Genomic DNA, 22,724 nt, shown 5'->3' on the forward strand with positions numbered 1-22,724 from the left:
GCACTTTCTATCAGTACTATGATACATTGTTCACGTTGAGGCTTACTGTACCAGGCTATTTTATACATGAGGTCCTGTTTCATTTCATCGGGGTTTGTGGGCGCATCTGTAGAAACAGATCTTGAAAGCTGGGGCGGGATAATATCAGGAGTGCAAATTCGATTATTTTTTAAATATAAATTTAGAGTGCCCAATTCATTTTTTTCCAATTAAGGGGTAATTTAACGTGTTCAATCCACCTACCTTGCACATCTTTGTGTTGTGGGCGGAACCCACGCAAACACGGGGAGAATGTGCAAACTCCATATGATCAGTGACCCAGAGCCAAGATCAAACCTGGGACCTCGGTGCCGTGAGACTGCAGTGCTAACCACTGTGCCATCGTGCTGCCCGTGCAAATTTGATTATAACACTTGTTCTTTTTTCGAAGGAAGAGAAGCTTGAAGCGATCCTGTCGGCAGCTGTGGAATCTAGTTCTTTGGGGTTAATAACTGGATGCATCAAACAATGGACAGCAGAAGGTAAGCCTGTTGAAACTGTAGAATAGCCTTGTTCCAACCTGGTTGCTCTGTTCACTTTCAAAGTTTTTATTGGATTTGCACATATGATTTGCGGTTTTGTGACTGAACGGAGTGCATCAGGTTAGCCACGGGCCAAATTATGATGTGTACTTTGAAAATACTACTGTTCCAACCTCTTCAAAATTTCAGCTTGGTATTCTGGCCTTGTTAATAATGGTGCACTCGTTAAATTTTTATAATGCTGGGTAAGTTTTTTTAAAAAAGTAATTTGCATGACTGGCAGTACATTTACAGAGCCGGAAGGAGGCCTCTGGACTGAAAAGTGCGTAAGCTTTTGGTATTGCTCCTCCATTTTCACCTCAAAAATTACCGATGGGACAGTTGAGTCTTCCACTTGAAACAAAACAGAATGACAACGAAAGAGACTCCATGGTTAAAAGCAGGTGCCTGAAAATGTTCTACTGTGAAGAGGGCAACACTTTTTTTAAATATTCAAATTTTACACATTTCCCCATTACTTAAAAACTGAAATATTGTTTTTTTTTAAAAGTCGGTAGTGCAATTCTAGAAAATACAGCTACAGTTTTCTCAAATTATGGAATTGTTGGGCAAATCAAAGAAATAAATTCAGAGGGATTTAATTTTCTAATTTAAAAAAAAAACTGCTACAAAAATGTAATGTACCAAGATATAAATCACAGCCAATCTATTCTTGTCCTCCTTCAGTAGACCTATTGACTGACACAACAAATAGTTAACTCGAGCATCCCCCCCACCATAAATAAACATTGTACTTCTGTAATTGTGTAAATGTGATGCTAAAAGATTACATTTTAAAAATGCAAAGCTTATACTTGAAATAAAAGTTGTTTCACTGTGGAAAAGCTTGACAATAAAGTTGGAACTTATAATTTTTGATTAGCTTTAACTTTTTCTGATCAAAAAATAACAACGAAAACAGATGAGCCATTTTATAGCTTTATGAAAGATTGTGGTTCTGCTGTTTTTTATCAGAAAATTAAATCCCTTGGAACTTATTTCTTTGATTTTTAATGTACTTCAGGAAGGAATAAAGTCTGTGTACATGATGGTAAATATACTTTGTTCAAAAACCCAATAAAAAACATTTATTAAAAAAAGGAATAAAGGAGCACCCGTAAAATTAATATTTTATTTTCTAACAGTTATGATTTGCCCAATAATTCCATAATTTGAGAAAACTGCAGCTTTATTTTCCAGAATTGAACTATCAACTTTTATTTTTTTAAACTCAGTATTTCAGTTTAAGTAATGGGGAAATATGAAAAATTTGAGTATTTAAAAAATGTTGCCCTCTTAACAGTAAAACATTTGCAGACACCTGCTTTGAACTGTGATTCAACTAATATATATAGTAATGTTTTTTCAGAGCGGCACGGTGGCACAGTGGTTAGCACTGCTGCCTGCAGCGCTGAGAACCCAAGTTCGATCCCAGCCCAGGGGCTCTGTCCGTGTGGAGTTTGCATATTCTTCCCGTGTCTGTGTGGGTTTCACCCCCACAACCCAAAGATGTGCAGGTTAGGTGAATTGGCCACACTAAATTGCCTTTTAATTGGAAAAAACAATTGGGTACTCTAAATTTTCCCCAAAAAACAGTAATGCTTTTTCCTTTACTCCACAAGAACAACCTAGGTCAGCTGCCAGCCTGCGCTTTGTGCTCGAGTGGACCTGGAAAAAAATAACTCGTACCAAGGAGGAACTCGACAACATCTGTAAGTCCGCAACTTGTGAAAGTGCTTATTGCCAGTAATTTTCTCAGCTTTTATGATGCATAGTTTAGTAAAAGAGGTTGTTTTGTCTGGGGTGAGAGAGTCTGAGGTGGTAGAAAGTATAAGTACCTTTTTTTTGTCCCCCTTCTAGTTTTCTGCTGTTTGAAAAGTGGTGACTTGCATCTTTGCAGAATCAACATGTGTTTTTAAGCTGTCTCATCTTTCAATTTACTGTCTGTTAGTACCCGTAAAATTATCATTCTTTGCTTACTCTGGCATACCTGTTCATTGATGTTTGTGATATTAAGTTTTGATTATCTCTCTCATCCCCAATGAAAACTCTTATCTATTTTGGCATCTCCAGGACTATTATTTTAGATCTTCCCTATCAGCCTCCCATTTTACAGCTGTCATAAACTTCCAACTTGACCAAAGCTTCTCCTGCCTATAGCCTTTCCTGCCACTACCTGTCAGTAGTCTTTCCTGCCACTCTCAGCTTTCTGTTCTGTGGACTTCATTGGTTTACTGTTTCCACAGAAGTGAAAATTTTGTCCTCCTTCTCTTTCTCCCCCCCCCCCCCCCCCCCCCCCCCCAAAACAGTCTCACCCAACTTTTACTTGTAGCATTTCTAACCCTCACACTCATAACTTTCAGTCCTTCAACTCTGCCTCGCCTGTGTCCCCACATCTTTTTGTTCCATTTGGTGGTAGACTTTTCAGCCTGCACTGTCCTATTTATCTGGAATTCCCAAAATCCCATCTGTCCAACCATCCTGTTCAGTCACCTCTCGAGGCTGTTTCCTGCCATGCTCATCTGTGCTCCTTCACTTTTTTTGTTGTTAAATCCATATTTCCTCCGCTGCTACCCCAACCCCTCACTCTGCCCTTTACCACAGGGCTTTGGGATGTTTTCTGCGTTAAAAGTGCTCCATAAATAAACGCAACCTTTCTGCATAATATTGAGTTATTTTCATATACATGGTGTAGACTTTATAGAAAGCCAAGCTGACTGCACAGAACAAATAAGTGTTTGACTATCTTTGAGTAGCTGCTGGTACTTAATAAGTCTCCTTGGAAAGATTTTTGTAATAGTAGGTTACTGATTTGTAGCCTTCTCCTTCTATTTAATGTTTTACTGTTTGGTTGGTTTGTGATTAAAGCCATTGGCATTTTTATTTGTTAATAATGTGGGCATCTCTGGTAAGGCCATCATTTATTGCCATCCCTAATTGCCCTTGAGAAGATGATGAGCTGGTGCCTTGAACTATTGAAGACTAAAAGGTAACTTGATTGAAACACGTAAAATCCTAAGGGATCTTGACAGGGTGGACAAGAAAGGGTGTTTCCTCTTGTGTGAGAATCGAAAACTAGGGGTCCCTGTTTAAAGATAAGGAGCTGCTCATTTCAGGCAGATGAGAATGTTTTCCCCCTCAGTGTAGTGAGTCTTTGGGACTCCCTCCCTCAAAAGGTGGTGGAAGCAGAGTCTTTGAATATTTTAAAGTCCGAGCTCAATTGATCTCTGTGTTGAGGTTAAGGTCAGGTCAGCCATGGACATTCTGAATGGCAGAGCAGGCTCAAGGATCTGAGTAGTCCACTGCTGCTCCTAATTTGTATGTTTGCATTATGGTGTCAGTAGATCCACACTGCTGTTAGGAAGGGGGTTCCAGGAATTTGACCCAGTGACAGTGAAGAACAGACCGGGTGGTGTACAATTCGAGGGGATCTTGTGGCAGTGTTTCCATGTGCCTGCTGCCCGTGTTCTTCTAAAGGGTGCAGGTTGTGGGTGTGAGTAGTGCCATCGAAGAAACCTTTTCGAGCAGCTGCAGACCATCTTGTAGATGCTATGCACTACTATCATTCTGCACCAGTGGTGGAGGGGGTTCAAATCTAGCGACTGCTTTGTCCTGGACAGTATTAAGATTCTTGAATGCTGCTGGTGCTGAACTCATCCAAGCAAGTAGGAAATATTCCATCCTACTCCTGGACTTGTGCTTTGTAGATGGACAGGCTTTGAGGAATAAGGAGGAGAGTTGCTCACTGCAGAATCCCTAGCTTCAGACTTGTGATAATAATCGCTTTGTCACAAGTAGGCTTCAATGAACATAGAAAATACAGCACAGAACAGGCCCTTCGGCCCACGATGTTGTGCCGAACTTTTGTCCTAGATTAAGAACAAATCAATCTACACCCCAGCATTCTACTGTAATCCATGTACCTCTCCAATAGCCACTTGAAGGTTCCTAATGTTTCCGACTCAACTACTTCCACAGGCAGTGCATTCCTTGCCCCCACTACTCTCTGGGTAAAGAAGTTACTGTGAAAAGCCCCTAGTCGCCACATTCCGGCACCTGTTCGGGGAGGCCGGTACGGGAATTGAACCCGCGCTGCTGGCCTTGTTCTGCATTACAAGCCAGCTGTTTAGCCCACTGTGCTAAACCAGCCACTTGTGTGACTAATCCAGATTCATATGGCTAATCCAGTGGTTTCTGATCAATTGGAACACCAAGGATGTTGATGATGGGGCAGTTTGGTGATGATATTGAAGTTGAATGTGATGGGGAGATGGTTAGATTCTCCTTTTTTGCCTAGTTCATATTTACATTTTTGCACCCATAAGCAGTTTCCTAAAAACGATTTGTTTTTCTTTTTGTGTGGTCCTGTTATGCTATTATCCTCTGGCTGAAACTTTTTGCTAGTAATCTACCTCCTGGCCGCAAACCAACATATAACTGGGAGATCTGATAATCAGCCAGGAGGGAATCTACGTTTTGTGGGTGGTGGGGTGGCAGGATTTTGTACTGCTTCTCGTCATGACTGAAAGAGGCTAGTGCTCTGTAGATTCCTCTGATTAATGAGGCTGACACCATTAACTTGCATGCAGTGTGTACTGTAGGCATAAGCTAAGTGGATCACCCCAACTTTTTTTTTTAAAGCTTGCATTTCAGGTACGTTTATTCTCATTTTGAAGCAGATACTTTTGCAAATCTAAAATTCTGAGGATTAACAGCTGTGAAAGATGGTTTTGAGAAAGTTGCTACTTGCTTAACTCTAGTGTGTTTCACTTTATCCTTTAACCACTAGGTATTCCACTTTTTGATGGATCCTGTCACTTTATTGACCCACACACACTCCAGTCTTTGCAGCACTGCCAGATGTTACTTAGCAACCTCACCACCATTGTCAGCTGTTTCCTTACTGAGGCCCAGGAGCTGACTGAGCGAGGTGTGTGTATGTGTTACAGCTGTGTTCCTTCGTATATATTGTTACTAATGTGCCATTTTTTAGTTGAGGTGTGCAGCAATATTTTTAAGCCGTTGCTAATTATGTTTATTAATCATATTAACAAGTAACCACCAAATATTCAGTATACAGTTGTGTGGCACTAACCTACAAATAAACATTTTGAGGCAACTTTTCCAGAAAAAGAGGCTTCAGCTAAATCTGTATCTTTACTACATTGTTTGAATACTATTAGTCATGTAAATAAATCCTTTTGTTAAGTATATTCATGAAAATATTTTCCAACAGGACTGGTTGACTTAATGAACAAACGCCTTGTAGGTACTCTACTTTCCCAGTACACCCAGGTTGTGTTGTGGTTCTGTCGTGCCGGCCTACTCCCGGAGGGGTCAGGTAAGATCAAGATGTATATTTTAAAACTCTTCATCAGTCAAGCAGGAATAACATTTTATGCTGTAATTCAGTTGGTATAATCTTTATAAACATCATTTACTTTTCTTTTAGATGATGTTGATGTGTTACAGTTATCCAGGCCCATCTACAACTACCCCATTATACAAAATTATTATACCAGCAGGCGGCACAAGTTGGGGCGCCTATCCAAGTATGTTCCTAACCTAATGGATTTTCTTTTGCAAATTAAATGTACAGTAATGTGATCCTTACTGTACAGCACAACCTTTTTTGTAACCTGGTTAATAATTTCTAGTTTTAAAATCAATGTTTTGAACCTAGGGTTTTCCCTGAAAAACTGTCTGTTGAGGAAAAATTGATTTTGAGACGAGAAGATTGGGTAGTCGCAAGGTGACTCATAATATTTCATATTCCTTTACTCAGAGGCAGATGGTGTTCCGACTGCCTGTTGATCGATGGAATGGTGTCAGAAACGGGGGACTGCATAGAGCACCTGTGGAAGAGGGATGAAGGAGGAACAGGAAAATATCCACCCTCAACTCTTCACGTAAGACATGATGCACAAATGGCAAAATAGGCCAATTTGAAATTTTGCAATATTAAACTGACCTTTTTTTTAATAGGCTCTTCTTGATGTGTATTTACTGGAGAATGTGGATGAAACGACAAAACATGCCATTGTATCCTTCAGCTGTATGGAAGGGTTTTTTGGTCTTGTGCAGCCTTTCTGGCCTGCTGATGAATTAGTTTTTGCAAATGTCAGGCCTTCTGTTGTGATTCTAATTATATAGCTAATTAATTATTTGGGTGATTGCACTTCTTCTGTTTTGGAGCCTTAACCTCTGATTTACAGGCTATTTACCTGCTGCTGGATGTACTTTCTTCCACTCCTAACAAGAATGAGTCTTCGATTGAATCCTTTCCACCTGCTTTTGCCGTACCTGTGGGTCTGGTGAACCTTATCCAAGGTTTTTGGCTTTTGGATCATAGTGACCATGAGGTAAATAACCTCTGCTTTCCTGTCAGTTGAAGCATGTTGTTGAAATGTCTAGGTGGATAACTTGTGCATTGGAAATCGGCAGTTAACATTGTATGTGATGACTTAACTTTGAAGATGTCCATACTAACCATGGTACGTGTCCAATATTTTGAGCTGTGTAGGAAATTTTTACTTCATTCAGACTTGGATGTTCAGGAGCTAAATGTTTGTTCATTGACCATTGCAAGTAAAGACAATTGTGGTCAGATAGAAGCCCAGAAATCTACAACACAAGTAGATATCAGTGCAATATGTGCCGTGAAGAAGATTTTTGAAGTATTTTTAAGAATGCATGAAATCCAAGCTAGCTGGGGGAGGCAGTGGTATTGACGCTGGACTTAATAATCCAGAGACCCAGGGTAATAATGCTCTGGTGACTCCGGTTCGAATCCCACCATGGCAGATGGTAAAATAGGAATTCAATAAAAATCGGGAATTAAAAAGTCTAATGATGACCATGAAACCATTGTCGATCGTCGTAAAAACCCATCTGGTTCAATAATCATCCTCACCTGGTCTGGTCTATATGTGACTCCAGATCCACAGCAATGCGGTTGACTCTTAAATGCCTTCAAGGATGGGCAATAAAATAAAAGAAGGAATTCACAGGGAAAATGAGAGAAATGGGCTTTTCTCCATTAATTTTTAAGCATCATTGTTACTGGAAAAAAGATTGGTGGATGGTCAGTTGCTATCATTATGTGGGAAGAGGCATGGTTTATAAAGTGGACAACAAATCACCAAATACCCGTAATGAGAAAAAACACTTGATGGCATTATACATCAAAAACAAATCCATAAGGAGTAACCAGCATCGAGTCTGAGGCATTCTGCACTCCATCTCAGCAATCTGCTGGAATGTTTTGAATAGGTAACTATAGGTGACAATCACAAAGTAGATGCACATGAAGGAGGTACTTTGACCAATCCAATAAGAGCCCATAGTGCTCCTTTATTCTGTTAGTAATTCTGCAAAGGCAGAGAGAATTTTTTAAAAAATGAATTTAAGGCTGCTAAAAATGTTAATTATACACTGAGTTACAACTTTTGAGGGGTGGAGAGAGAGACTGGGGGGCGGGGAGAGGCGAGAGACTAAAAGTCAAACCTCCTTTTGTATAAGGTTACTGGTACAACCATTGTTTTTGAGATGTGTGTATGCAGTTTTGGGTAACTTGCCCACCATAAGGGTATTGCTGCATTGGGAAGGAATTAGTAAAAAAAAAAGCAAAAGTAATGTTGGTTGGGTACCTGGTAATGCCTCTGAAAGATGACAAACTTTTGAATTCCAATCCTATTATACTGCAAATTATGCACAATCACTTTGACATGATGTAAGTGCTATCTGAAACGATTGGCCAGTATGTGTTATTAGTTGAGAAATATAAGGATTGCATTTAAGAAAGTCCTAATGAGGTGAGAAGCATGTTACACAGTGGGGTATGTCTCCTCAGCTCAACTATAATTACAGCAAAATTGGGGTGATTGTAATAGAGAGATGTAACATGCCCTCTCGCTCTGAACTGATAATGGACTTGTTTTTTTTTAAAGCATTGCTTTAATTGGAGTTTAAAGAATGATTACAACATCCTGCTGGGGCAGCACAGGGGCTAGACACAGAAACAAAGCTACCAGTATGCTACCCTACTAAAGGGCCTCGTCTCTTTATCAAGCCAATGCAACAATTTTTATAACCTACATCATCTGTCCTCTGAATGAATCCTCAACTGATCCGCCACTCCTGGGACTGGGCCCTGAGCTCACTTTGAGTACCATAGGGAAGAGGCAATTATGTGCATAGCTGATGAACTGATGGCATCTCCTATGCCCCAAACAGTTACCTCTTTCTAAACGTCATTAACACGATTACAATTGGATTAAATTTAGTACCAAATCTTACTCCAATGTTTATTTGCCTGTGGTACAAAAGTCCAATATGCGGGTGACAGAATTTTGTTTGCTGGTGAGATTTCTACAATATATCCTAGAAACAAATTCCCATTTAATTTCTGTTTTAAGATGCGTAAAACAATCTGTTTGTTAGATACCTTGGCTGAAGTAGGCTGGGAGAAAGCTCATGTGGAACGCAAGTACCAAAAATAGACTGGCTGACCTAGTTTCTGTGCTGTAAATTCTATTATTGATGAGGACACAAGGTATTGATAGAGGGCAGCCTCGTATTCGTATACCCAGGAAAGTAAGATTCAGTATGTTGTGCAGCAAGAACAGCCATGAAAATCACTTAAGTAAGATCTGACAAGTCTAAATTAATTTTAGTATTAAATGGGAGTGTTCTTCAATTGGAAAGTATTGATTTTGATCTCTTTCTGTCTTTTTTCTTTTTCTCAGAATGCTTTGGATCGTATTTTGCATCCAGCCACCAGCAGGTCATTGTCCTCATGGCAGCATGTCCGGATCATACAAGCCTTGATGTGCCAAGGAGAGCATAGAAAGGCCCTTCGATACATGCAGGCAATGAAACCGTCAATGGCTAGCAGTAGTGAGGTTAAACTGCATCTTACCGTGTTGCTGTTTAACAGGTAACTGAATTGGTAACTAGCTTATTTTTCTAGGTTCTTCTCGCTGATCGTAAGGTAGTCCATTTATCCATTCAGTTGCTAAAGGTAGATTTAGTTACCTATGTAGTTGATCTAGCAATTCTGCCAAGCATGAAGAACACAAGTGTACTTTCTCATTGGGCTCTTTGTTCTTTTGTGTAGCAGGAGGGGGTTGGGGGAAGAGATAAAATGTCAAGCCTGTTGACCAGAATGATCCAGATTGAGTTCGAGTGCAAATCAAGTTGCAAATATATACAGTAACTTCATTGAAGCCTACTTATGATAAGTTATTATTAATACAAATCAATTGAACTTACAATAATGACACACTTCAAATACATGCAAAGCAGGAACATAACAATAGCAGTGAGATAGCACCGCTGCACTGTGGCAGTGTGCACCATTTACAAGGTGCCACAGCTCGCCAAGGCCCTTTCAACAGCACCTTCCAAATTTGCAACCTCTATCACCTAGAAGGGCTGGGGCAGCATCGTATTCATATGTAGATGCATGGGAACACCACCCACTGCTGTTCCTTTCAAGTCATACTCTATCCTAACTTGGAACTATATCATTGTTCATTCATTGTTGCTAAGCCAAAATTCTCAACCCCTTCCCAACTGTACTGTGGATGAACAACCCAATTCATGCTCCCCAGGGGAATGAAGATTGGCGATAAATGCTGGCCTTGCCTGCACCTCTCCTATTTCTAAAAGGAATAAAACAAAGAACATGTTTTAGGGTTACTGTGCTTCTAACTCTATCAACCATGGCTTCTTTGTTCTTTGCAGGATTTATCAGAGTACCCTGTCTAGTTATACCCTTTCATATCACTGCTATGGCTGTAATAAAACCCTTTTGCGTCACATGAACTATATTTCACTCGGCTGCTGCTTTGCAATCAGTCACCTTCTCTTGGCTTATTCTTTCCCTTTCTAGGCCTTCAACTCTAGATGTTATTCTCATGGATCCAAATGCAGTCATTTCAAAGGGTATTTTCCAAGTTTGTTTCTAGAACCTGTATTCAATCACAACCATCTTGGACATTCCAAACATAGGTTGTTCACTATTTGAAGCTTGCCAGTATGGGACGCTGCAGATGTATATTTATACTCCCTATTTTTGTTTTCTATATTAATTTATTGCACAGGGACTAAATTAATTATATTGTTATCATGTGTACAAATATATAAAACAAAAAAGAGTGGCTAGAGAAATTGCAAATGCACTAGTGATAATTTACCAAAATTCACTAGACTCTGGGGTGGTCCCGGCGGATTGGAAATTAGCAAACGTGACACCACTGTTTAAAAGAGGAGGTAGGCAGAAAGCGGGTAATTATAGGCCAGTTAGCTTAACTTCGGTAGTAGAGAAGATGCTGGAATCTATTATCAAGGAAGAAATAGCAAGGCATCTGGATAGAAATTGTCCCATTGGGCAGACGCAGCATGGGTTCATAAAGGGCAGGCGGTGCCCAACTAATTTAGTGGAATTTTTTGAGGACATTACCAGTGCGGTAGACAATGGGGAGCCAATGGATGTGGTATATCTGGATTTCCAGAAAGCTTTTGACAAGGTGCCACACAAAAGGTTGCTGCATAAGATAAAGATGCATGGCATTAAGAGTAAAGTAGTAGCATGGATAGAGGATTGGTTAATTAATAGAAAGCAAAGAGTGGGGATTAATGGATGTTTCTCTGGTTGGCAATCAGTAGTTAGTGGTGTCCCTCAGGGATCAGTGTTGGGCCCATAATTGTTCGCAATTTACATAGATGATTTGGAGTTGGGGACCAAGTGCAATGTGTCCAAGTTTGCAGACGGCACTAAGATGAGTGGGAAAGCAAAAAGTGCAGAAGATACTGGAAGTCTGCAGAGAGATTTGGATAGGTTAAGTGAATGGGCTAGGGTCTTGACAAATGTGAGGTTATCCATTTTGGTAGGAATAACAGCAAAAGGGATTATTATTTAAATGATAAATTATTAAAACATGCTGCTGTGCAGAGAGACCTTGGTGTGCTAGTGCATGAGTCGCAAAAAGTTGGTTTACAGATGCAACAGGTGATTAAGAAGGCAAATGGAGGTTTATCCTTCTTTGCTAGAGGGATGGCGTTTAAGACCAGGGAGGTTGTGCTGCAATTGTATAAGGTGTTAGTGCGGCCACACCAGGAGTATTGTGTTCAGTTTTGGTCTACGTACTTGAGAAAGGACGTACTGGCGCTAGAGGGTGTGCAGAGGAGATTCACTAGGTTAATCCCAGAGTTGAAGGGGTTGGATTACGAGGAGAGGTTGAGTAGACTGGGACTGTACTCGTTGAAATTTAAAAGGATGCAGGGGATCTTATAGAGACATATAAAATTATGAAGGGAATAGATAGGATATATGCGGGCAGGTTGTTTCCACTGGCAGGTGAAAGCAGAACTAGGGGGCATAGCCTCAAAATAAGGGGAAGTAGATTTAGGACTGAGTTTAGGAGAAACTTCTTCACCCAAAGGGTTGTGAATCTATGGAATTCCTTGCTCAGTGAAGCAGTTGAGGCTCCTTCATTAAATGTTTTTAAGATAAAGATAGTTTTTGAAGAATAAAGGGATTAAGGGTTATGGTGTTCGGGCCGGAAAGTGGAGCTGAGTCCACAAAAGATCAGCCATGATCTCATTGAGTAGCAGAGTAGTCTCGAGGGGCCATATGGCCTACTCCTGCTCTAGTTCTTATGTACGTTACACCAGAGCATTTTAAAGACTGGTTGAAAGTTTATTTGTAGGTACTAAAGCAATCAAGGCAGAAAAGTCGAGAACAAGAGGGTTATAACCTTAAAATAGAGCTAAACAATCCAAGAAGAAATAATCAGAACCCCCCCCCCCCCCCCAAAAAAAACTGTTGAAGGGTAGGTCAATAAAAAAATTTCAAAACCAAAATTAATGCATTTTTGTTACACAAAGTGGAAGATTATGGAGCCACGTTGGGTGGATGGAGGTACAGCTCGGCTATGATCCAATTGAACAGGCTCGAAGGGATGAATGGTCTAATGTGGCACTGATGTTGCAAAAGGGAGGCCTTGTTGGTTAGCTCTTTTCTAGGTTGTGCATGTTAAGTTTAATGATTGTGAAAACTGGCATTGAAACTAGTGATTCATGGGATGCGATCGTCCGGCCATGCTGCATCCCATCGTGGAGCAGCATGGTCGGCTAAAGCTGGGAGATCCTGCACCCGGGATCTACCCAGCTTGCAACGCCTCGTGAGAGTCAATACAATCTCGTGAGACGTTGCAAGGGGAATCTGTCCACAATGGACTGGATCAGTTTCTGGCAAATCTGCATGTTGAGGCTGTAAGCCTTACTCTAATGTGCAGATTTCCAATGTACCTGAGGCTTTGGGATTCAATTCCTTCGCCTCAGCGACCTCGGTGAACGCAGTTTGATACTGGTCCTCACAAATGGGAACCAGGTGGAATGGCACTCGTGGGGTCTCCAAGGGGATCGGAGGCCCCCAGCTGCATGCGCTTTGGGCATGGTAGTGCCCTGGCACTGCAGGTGCCACCTGGGTGCCCTGGCAGTGCCAGGTTGGCACTGGCAAGCTGGATTTTATTTGCACATGTGTGATCGGGCCAGGGTTGCCTGGCAATGGTGTGTGTGTGTGTGGGGGGGGGGGGGGGTGGAGGGACCCTCCCATGTTGCATTCGGGGTGGGGGGGAAAGTTGTAGACTTTTGGGGGGGGGGGGGGGTCCTCCGAAATCAGGGTGCTATTTAAAAATACCTTCCCAATCTCTCGCTGTGACGGGGAGCTCTCCGTTGTAAAACCGGGGCTATGTGCGACCTCGGCTGCGTGTTCTCTGTTTAGGCCCCTAATTCAAAGCGAGTTGTTTGAATAGCCATGTGTTCCTCAGCACTGAGTGCCAACGAACACACGGCTAAACGCGCTCGCTAGAGGACTTTGTTCCCTTTTGGCAAAATCGCGGCCATAATGTTTATTTTGTAACTTAAACTTTCAGGTGCATGGTGGAGGCTTGGCATCTACTTCGGCTAAATGCAAACAGAATAAATGTAGAGGACCTGCTAAAGCACATGTATGAACTATGTCAGGAGAATGGGTTGATGGAAGAACTACTTAAACTCCCTTTCACTGCTACTGAACAGGTATGGTACCCACAAACCTCTAATTCCTAAAGACACCTGTAGTTGGGAAAGAAGACTTGACTTTTAGGTGTAATTTGAAACTTGAAATATTTTCACAATGTGCCAGATGTCTTTTTAGTAGACATGCGTTTACTATTATATGGGTTTTGTATAAACACATCATGATCACTGTATCCTGCAATATTTATAGTGTTATATATCATCTATTTTCAGGAGTGTTTGGAGAAGTTCTTGAAGAAGAGTGGCAGTCTTCAAAACCAAGAATATCTTCTAGTTCACCATCTTCAACGTGCCAACTATGTCCCAGCCTTGCAGCTTAATCAGTCACTTAAAATTAATTTGGTAAACAAAAAAAACATCCTTTTTGAATTGTTTTTAATCTTTGTTGACTGAATTTATTAACTCTGCTCTAATGTACAGAAATGTTTGCCTGAGATAGTGGGGAAAGAAACCTGCCTATTAAGTCTTCTAGTCTCTGTCAGCTTTGACCCCATTTTGTATCAGAGTGTAGGATAATACTGAGCTGTAATATACCATTATAAAAATATTAATGTTAAAACATTTATTATAGTTCCAACTATTGCAGCTCCTTTTTTAAAAATACTTTATTCCCTTAAGCCCATCTGAAATTGTTTAAACCTTCTGTTCACAACTAGTGAGCAATGTTAATTACCCATCATAAACGCATGTATGTCATCTAACTGGTTTTCTGTGACAGTGATTGGGTCCCTACCCTGACGCTTCCCCCTCCTCGATCCATTGTTCAGTTCACAAGATTTTGAGTCCCAAGGTTATGCTCTAGGGCAGCGAGTCAACTCCCAAAAAAGTTAGACACTCCGATTGGTCATGGGAGTGGCAGATGTTGCTGAACCTGAGAATGTATCCAGAGTACATGGAATTTGTAACATTTAGTAAGAAAATGATGCAATCACCATCACTCCATCCTCTAAATCAAGTTTCACTCTCCTGTCACCGAACTGGAACAAGAAGTTGGCACCCCCCTCCGTCTATTAGTGCATGTGTGGTTCCTCTGACTGCTGGCATCATTGTGCAGCTATTGAACATTTGCCATCCATTCCCTGCCTCCTGCTTGCCATACTGATTCCAACCCTTCACCACACCGCTTGAAGCCCTGCTCCGAACCCATGGCCAGTGCTTGCCTGAGCCCTTACTGCTTCACTAGCACTGAACAATGGACAGTGAGCGAGCAGGAGGAAGTGAGATGGTGTGCGAGGCAGACAAAGAGTTAGGAGCAGGGTGGCAAGCGAGGCCAAATCACAATCACGATCCCAGGTTTGTTTAACTAGTGTTTTGGGGATCACTGTTCTGTGAGAGTTGCAACCATGGTATTTAGACTGTCAGCGGGAGCTCACGCGTCATTTAAGACTCTGCACATCAGAGAAATTTGGGGGGGGGAAAACACCTTATTGATTATTCGCTTGCTAAAATACTTTTTACGCTCCTCAATATTACTCCCCATACTATTCTTTGATGCTGACAGCTACCTGCAGTGTTGCTGGCACTGATATCACGGACACTGACTGCATGTACGGGGAGTGTTAGAAAATGCAGATGTTAAGCATCACTCTTCAGCTACTCTTTCTTTTAGGCCATGTCTGCAATTGACCATGGTCATTATGTCTACCGGACTTGATACGTTCAAAGTAGCCTTTAGACAGTGTGCCAACAGCTTATAGTTGATTCCCTCTGTCCGAGATATGGGAAAGAACGTACTGCTGTAGGAAGAAAAATAGAAAGTTAAAGATGTGGATGTAAAACAGGAAAACGATAGGAATAAAGTATTTTTTTAACCTTTTTTTGTCAGAATGACCATGATCCTCATATTCGCGAAAGAACAGCTGCTCGGAATTCCATTCTGGAACAGTATGGAAAAGTTCTTCCAAGGCTTCAAAGAAGGCTCGCAACTGAACGTGCAAAACCGTACCATCATTTAGCAATTTTACGTGAAGGTGAGATGGTGCTTTGATATATTTTGAAATCTGCAATGTTTAAAGCTACCTGAAGTCATTGTTTTGACAAGACACATACAGCTGAAGAAAGCTATTTAAGTGCATCTTGGCTCATCTATCCAAAAATACCCTTGAATCAACAGATGTTTGAATATGTTATGAAGGAGGTGTTAAGAAAATCATATGATTAGGTAGGGCGAATGGTTTTACAAAAGGGAAATCGTGCCTGACAAAGTTATGTTTTTGAAGAATATAATGGGATAGATAAAAGGGGAACCAGTTGATCTAATATTGTGAACATAATGTTCTGAGATCCTGGAATTCCAATTGTACGGTGCTACATAACAGGTTATGACACAACAACGAATCATGGGGTTGGGATAATGTAGTAGCATAGGTAGAGGCTTGGTTAATGGACAGAAAGCAAAGTTTCATTCAAGCTGGCAGACAGTAACTTGTGGCTGCCGTACGGATCAATGCTGTGACCTCAGCTATTTGTAATCCATTTTAATGAAGGTAATGAGTAATGTAAAGTTTTCTGACTGCACAAAGCTAGATTGAACAGTAAGCTATAAGGAAAGAAATGGGGCAGTGGAGAGATATGAGCAGTAAAGTGGCAGTTGGAGTGTATTGTGGGGAAATGGGAGGTTATTGACTTTGATAAGAATAGATAGCAGAATTATTTTAAAGGAAGAGTAGGTTTTAAGGGTTTTCAGGTTGGTTTGGGGGACCACATAAAAGAACCATAAAGGTACATGAAGGTACAGCAAGCAGTTCAGAAGGGAAATTATTTCAAGGGGTATGAATGAAAATTGCTTATTGTCACAAGTAGGCTTCAAATGAAGTTACTGTGAAAAGCCCCTAGTCGCCACATTCCGGCGCCTGTTCGAGGAGGCTGGTACGGGAATTGAACCCGCGCTGCTGGCCTGCCTGGGTCTGCTTTAAAAGCCAGCTATTTAGCCCTGTGCTAAACCAGCCCCTCTGAGTACAAGTCTAGAGGACGTGCCAATAAGGGTCTAGACTGCAAGTGCCAGCAAGTCTTGCTACAGCTGTGTACAGGTCTTTAGTGAGACCACATCTGGAGTACTGTGCACAGTTTTGGTCTCGTATTCTAAGGATAGATGTATGAGTAGGAGGCAATACAGTGTAAGTCAGTGTTCTTCAAACTCGGGGGGCGACCTGCGGGTGGATCGTGGGAGGGTTGCGGAGCCATCCTTCATAGCGCTCCCGATCGCGCAAACCCCGCGCAGCAGCTGACTTTTAATAACGCTGGCTGCAAGCGGCCTATAAAATGGACACGAACATGTAAAAACAATTTGGCCGCATTGCGCACGCGCGCAAGATCATCGGCCGCATGCGCAGTGCGGCCGCTATTATTTTAAACGGTCGCAGCTTTTTGTTTTACAAGTTCGGGGGGGTTGTATTCATTTTACTCATTTATTTTATTCATTTTTTTTTACAAGTTTTGGGGGGGCGGGGGGGTTTATTTAAGAAAATTTTATGGAAGAAATGCAGAACTTTGGACAGATGGAGACTCCATATTTTCCGACACCGGAAGGCTTCATCTTCATCCAACAGGTTCCATTGGAAGAGCGTGTACGTGGGCCAAAGGGACCTAAAGCCATTTCCTCCATTTTTGTCAGCAGCAAACAAGGCAAGAGAAAATGGTGGGTCACGCAGGTTGGCCGGGCTGTGTCCCGAAGGTTGGCCGGTTAATAAAAATGGGTCCCCGGAAAAAAAGTTTGAAGAACACTGGTGTAAGTTCACAGAGATTAATTTCTGGAATGAGAGGTTTGTCTTACAGTGAGAGTTTGAGCATATTGGCCCCATACTGTCTGGATTTTAGAAGAATTAAGGATCATCTAATTGGAATGAAGGATGATCTAATTGGAACATCAGGTTTTGAGAGGGCTTGGTATGCTCCCCCAGGCAACTAGGGGCATAGTCTCAGGATAAAAGGTCAGTCATTGAAGACCTGAGATGAGAAGGAATTTTTTCAGAGGGTTGTGAATCATTGGAACTCTTTCAATCCGAGGATTCGGGATGCTCCATCATCGAGTATATTTGATACTGAGATTGATTTTTGGACACTAGGAAAAAGGGATATGAGGATTTTGTGAAAAAGTAAAGTTGAGATCAGCCATGATCTTATGGAATGGTGGATGGAACAGGCTCAAGGGGGCTTATGGACTACTTGTGCTTTTATTTCTTATGCTTTTAATTTCCTGCTGTTACAAAGTTGATCTGTTTCTTAAACAATGCATCTATTCCTTGTTTCTTCCTCGGCTTCAAATCCATATTATGTTTCCATGTAGAGTACTGTTTCTTGCCATGAAACCAGAGTGGTTTTTTTTTAATTAAATTGAGTCAGCATTCCTTTACACCGGCATAGCTTAATTTTAAATATTCTGGTCTTTTTTTACTATACTGTTCATTATCTTGTGTATCTGTTTGAAGTTAATACTTAGTTACCTTTTTTCAAGACTGAAAAGCTCAAATATTTCTAATCTTTCCTGTTACTCAAGTACTCTTTTATATTCGGGATTGGCTTTCAGGTTTTTCTGAGGTACATTACGATTTCCATAGAGTTAAGAACTGAAAGATGAAGCATGAATTCGCGCTTTAAGATGTTTACTGCAACAAAATACTGAAAAGCGCTGTTGACTAAACACTATCTTTGTAGGCAACTTGTACTTTAAACCACAGAACAGAATACCCACCACAGCCGAAGAAACAAACTTCAGAGCTGTATGTTACAATGCCTTTCAGTAAATATTCAATTCTCCCACGATCAATTCAAAATAATTTTTCGCTCCCAAGGCATTTTGTTTTCTTTCTCAGCCTGGTAACTTTTAATCCTTCAAGACGAGAGTAATAGTGGAGATCCTCCCTCTAGTGCAAGCTGGGCCCATCTTTCAGTTTTGTTTCAAAGCCTCACAAATTTGGTCCTTCAATCCAAGCCGGGCTTCCACCCATGTTCCAGCATGGAGAACCAAAGAGACTTTTGGCCTCGCTGCTCTCACTTGGACCCAGGCAGACTAACCCATCTGAGATATTCAGTGATGATTTAGGGAAGCCTGTAACCTAATTTCACTGGCTTCCACTCTACCCTTCCCATCTCCAAAACCCATCACCAAGACGATGAGAGTCGCATTGACTGACTTTGTATCCAGTTAGAGGTGCTGATTAACTATTCTTACGAGCTTGATTTTTTTCACCTTGAAGTAAATGGGAAACTGTTTACAAATCAAGATCCTCAATATTTTTCTCCCACAAGTCCCCAAAGGCGTGCTGCTTGGTGAATTGGACACTCTGAATTCTCCCTCCGTGTACCCGAACAGGTGCCAGACTGGCGACTTGGGGCTTTTCACAATAACTTTTTTGCAGTGTTAATGTAAGCCTACTTGTGATACTAATAAAGATTGTATTATACAGTGGTTTGATACATTGAATGTTGAATCTGCTTAAGCTCGGGGATCTTTTGTAAACAGTTACGCGGCCCAAACCATTATCTACTGTGGCAAGGCTTGCAACTTCGGGAAGTGTGGTTACACGTGCAACATTCATCAACTCGGTGCTTTCAAAGGTTAATGAGGTGTGGCAAAAAAATGAACAAGAATCCACTCCATCTCCTCACAACAGGTTAGTAATTCTAGTACTGCAGTAGTGGTTTTGCTTATTCCACTGTGTCCAGAAAATGGTTGAGGATGGGTTCCTACCGTATGTCTGCTGTGCAGAATCGAAACAAGAGATGAGTTGAATAAAAAGTAGTATTTGTTGCCAAGGATCTTAAAGACTGGAAGGTGAAGGTGAGACTGAGGGATTTTAAGATACCTGTAATTTTTGAGATGGCAAAAATTAGCTTAACCAGCTAATAATAGTGCAGTGAGTCTTGATTTTGGCAGGGAAGCGGGATTGTTTGTGGGGTGGCTAATTTGTAATTTCACAAGGATGAAATTGATAAGGGCTGTAGTATTGATTAAATTAATGTTGAGAAAGTTTGTGACTAAGGCTGAAGGTGAGAGAGTGATTCCCCATCCAGTGATGAGGGGAGTGATTGTCTACCCAGATGCTGTCACTAACATCTAAGGCTTAGTGTTAAAACCAATTAAGAGTTATTGAGGTGAAAACTAGCTTCAGTACAGAAAGGGATAATAAGAGCTTTTTAACTAACTTCAGCAATGGAAGGGATTTGGGAGTTTCATTTAATATTAGGTGAAACAGTTGTAATGGCAAAGGACCAATGGTGAAGCCATTAAAGATAGTAAATAGGGATGTTGATGTTGAATTTATGCTGCAATAGAATACATACTTTAAGTTAGTCATTAAGCACAGCGGTTCCCAATCTGGGAATGATCAGAGAGTCATTGCAGGAGTATATAAACCAGTTCACACTGGGAGAGCCTGTGACTGTACTTTGCTGTCTTGAAATACAGGCCAGCTTCAGACTCGTTCTTCCCCAACATACAATTATTGGAATTAATGCTGTGATAGGGTTTGCAAGAAACGCGAAGCAACTGTCTTCAAAGAATTGTCAAAATTCAAACATCCATTGCCACAGGGAAGGGTCTGAATCACTCTAGTGCATGAGAAGTGGATAGAAAGAAAGTGAGTCACCCTTGGGTTGCTGTGGGTGCTTTTCATTCTTTGGAAGCTGCCAGTGAAAGGTGGGTGGAGGAAAAACTCCACACTGCTGTTTAATCAGTCTTAAGATGCAATGTTATTTTCTGAAAGGTTCACTTTGCTCTTATAAGGCAAAGGCCTTGGATTCTACCAGATAAGCATCAGGCGGAGATTTTATTTGTTTAATAAGCAGAAATTTAAATCACTCTTTGTAGAATGATAAACATAGATGTTGACAATGGTATAGTAAATTATTTTACTGTCTAACTTCACCCTGGCTACTTTGTAACTTTCACAGCAGTAGTAAAGTCTTTCTGCCATAACCTGCATATGCACATTTTGTAAAATTTAAATATTAGAAAACATCTTGATCTTTGTACTAAAACATATTTTTCTTTATAAAAATAAACTTCAGTCCTAGGAATAATGAACCACCTTCAGTTAATCCAGCTGTCAAAACTACTGAAGTATCTAATGCTTTTGTTGGGACACCAATCAACAGGCAATCTAAGAGACTTTCCAGGTAGACATTGCTTTATTTAATAAATTTGTTTGCACTCTGTCTCCCATGCGATCTTTATTACTCTTGTGCATTCTTTCCCTGTATTTGGAATGTTACTCCTTATGAGGATTCATTTTAGAAATGAGTTTTTTAAGTTGTGTACAGACATCTGTTATTAACTTGGATCTTCCAGTAAACGCACAGCAGGCCACTGACTTCCAGCAAAGCTGTCCGCGAAGATCTAGCTGGCTGTGTGACGCAGATTTCTCTTTATCTCAACATTAATTTCATTCTGACACCATCTATAGGAGATCTCTGGCATTCAGCAACTGTGATATCATCAAGTATGCTAAGTATCCAATCACATTGCAGAATTTTCACAGACACAGACCAGGAATTAACAAGCCCACTTTATCATTCACTTGTGCTACAGGTAGTGAAATAAAGATTGGGACATACACATGGAATTAAAGTGCAAGCCAAAATATTATGAACTTTTTTTTTTTAAGTGGTATCTTTACTCAGGAATGGAGAAATTTGATATTTCATAAATTTGGTGAGTAAGTTGCTGTAGGGATAAGCAGGATAGGAAAGTGAACATGTGGCTAAAGGAGTGATGTGGGAAAGAGGGGCACTGGCACCGGTCTTGGGACAGAAAGGAACTGTACTGTTGGGATTGAGACCACGGTCCTAGTGGAAAGGGTAAATAAGGCAGTCAAAAGGGGTTAAATTATGAGTTGGAGGGAGGGAGTGAAAAGAGTAGCATAGATAATGGCGCAAAAACAAATAAAATTCCAGTGTAGTGCCTAAGGACATGACCGGTAAAGAGAAAACTAAAAGAAGCAAAAAAATTAAAGCAGGAGGGCAGCACGAGTGGATAGCACTGTGGCTTCACAACGCCAGGGTCCCAGGTTCGGTTTCCCGGCTGGGTCACTGTCTGTGCGGAGTTTGCACGTTCTCCCCGTGCCTGCGTGGGTTTCCTCCGGGTACTCCGGTTTCCTCCCACAGTCCAAAGACGTGCAGGTTAGGTGGCTTGAACATGCTAAATTGCCGTTAGTGACCAAAAAGGTTAGATGGGGTTCGTGGGTTACAGGCATAGGGTGGAAGTGAGGGCTTAAGTGGATCGATGCAGACTCGATGGGCCGAATGGCCTCCTTCTGCACTGTATGTTCCATGTTCATGAGATGGAAATAAAAATTGTCACAGTGAAATGTTAAAGCAGAAGGACAAGTTGGAGCGTGAGGCCCAAGTAAGTATGTGCTAAGTATAGAGAACAAATTCACTGAACTGAAGGCTCAAGTTCATCTTGGAGGGTTAGGCTTGGTAATCATTACTGAAACAAGGTTACCACACAGTGAGGACTGGGAACTAAACATATCACATTATTAAGCCTACTGGAAATTCAGGGAAATAGGCAGAGGGGAGTAATAGCATTAAGGATCAAGTAATTTCAGTGATGCAATAGTTAAACAGGCAGTGGAAACTTTATGGGCAGAATTAAGAAATAGAAAAGGATTTGCGACTAGTGGGAGATGTGCACAAGCAGCTGTGATGTGATGAATAGTATAAATGGAGAGATTAGACAACGTGTAACAAAGTAAGACCAGTCTCGATGGGGGATTTTAACTTTCATTTTGGGGACGAGGAGACTAGCACATGTACGAACAGTAATGAGCTTCTTGAATGTGACTGGGAGTTTTCTGCGCACAAGTATGCCATATTAGATCTGGTAACAAGTAATGAACTAGATTTAGTTTGATAATCTCACAAAGGGTTTCCCAAACCTTTTCAAGCTGTGGAACAGCTAGTGACGTCCCAAATGCATCAGGTAACCCCAAGCATTCTCAGAATGTTGATGCTCCTTTTTTGCCGCGAAATAGGTGCAAACACAGATACCAATTGTCAACAAGTCTTTTCTAGCTATATCTATGCATGTATCAGCAATTAGGAAGGGACACAAATACATTCTCCAGCCACATGGCC

General features: G+C 41.1%; 1 protein-coding gene across 5 annotated transcripts in view; it reads left to right on the forward strand.

The window, feature by feature from the left end:
- Positions 1-22,724, forward strand: part of ahctf1 (AT hook containing transcription factor 1) — a 125,480-nt gene that overhangs the window by 65,941 nt on the left and 36,815 nt on the right. For all 5 annotated transcript variants that reach the window (XM_038815387.1, XM_038815392.1, XM_038815383.1 and 2 more), the window contains exons 13-26: positions 431-521; positions 2,183-2,272; positions 5,350-5,490; positions 5,797-5,901; positions 6,013-6,112; positions 6,346-6,469; positions 6,546-6,602; positions 6,776-6,922; positions 9,308-9,498; positions 13,502-13,646; positions 13,860-13,988; positions 15,472-15,616; positions 19,108-19,258; positions 20,655-20,762. In XM_038815387.1, coding sequence (XP_038671315.1) covers positions 431-521; positions 2,183-2,272; positions 5,350-5,490; positions 5,797-5,901; positions 6,013-6,112; positions 6,346-6,469; positions 6,546-6,602; positions 6,776-6,922; positions 9,308-9,498; positions 13,502-13,646; positions 13,860-13,988; positions 15,472-15,616; positions 19,108-19,258; positions 20,655-20,762 — 1,724 coding nt within the window. The remainder of the gene's footprint in view (positions 1-430; positions 522-2,182; positions 2,273-5,349; positions 5,491-5,796; positions 5,902-6,012; positions 6,113-6,345; positions 6,470-6,545; positions 6,603-6,775; positions 6,923-9,307; positions 9,499-13,501; positions 13,647-13,859; positions 13,989-15,471; positions 15,617-19,107; positions 19,259-20,654; positions 20,763-22,724) is intronic.

The sequence above is a fragment of the Scyliorhinus canicula genome, chromosome 1 (assembly GCF_902713615.1).
Source record: "Scyliorhinus canicula chromosome 1, sScyCan1.1, whole genome shotgun sequence".
NCBI classification, from domain to species: domain Eukaryota; kingdom Metazoa; phylum Chordata; class Chondrichthyes; order Carcharhiniformes; family Scyliorhinidae; genus Scyliorhinus; species Scyliorhinus canicula.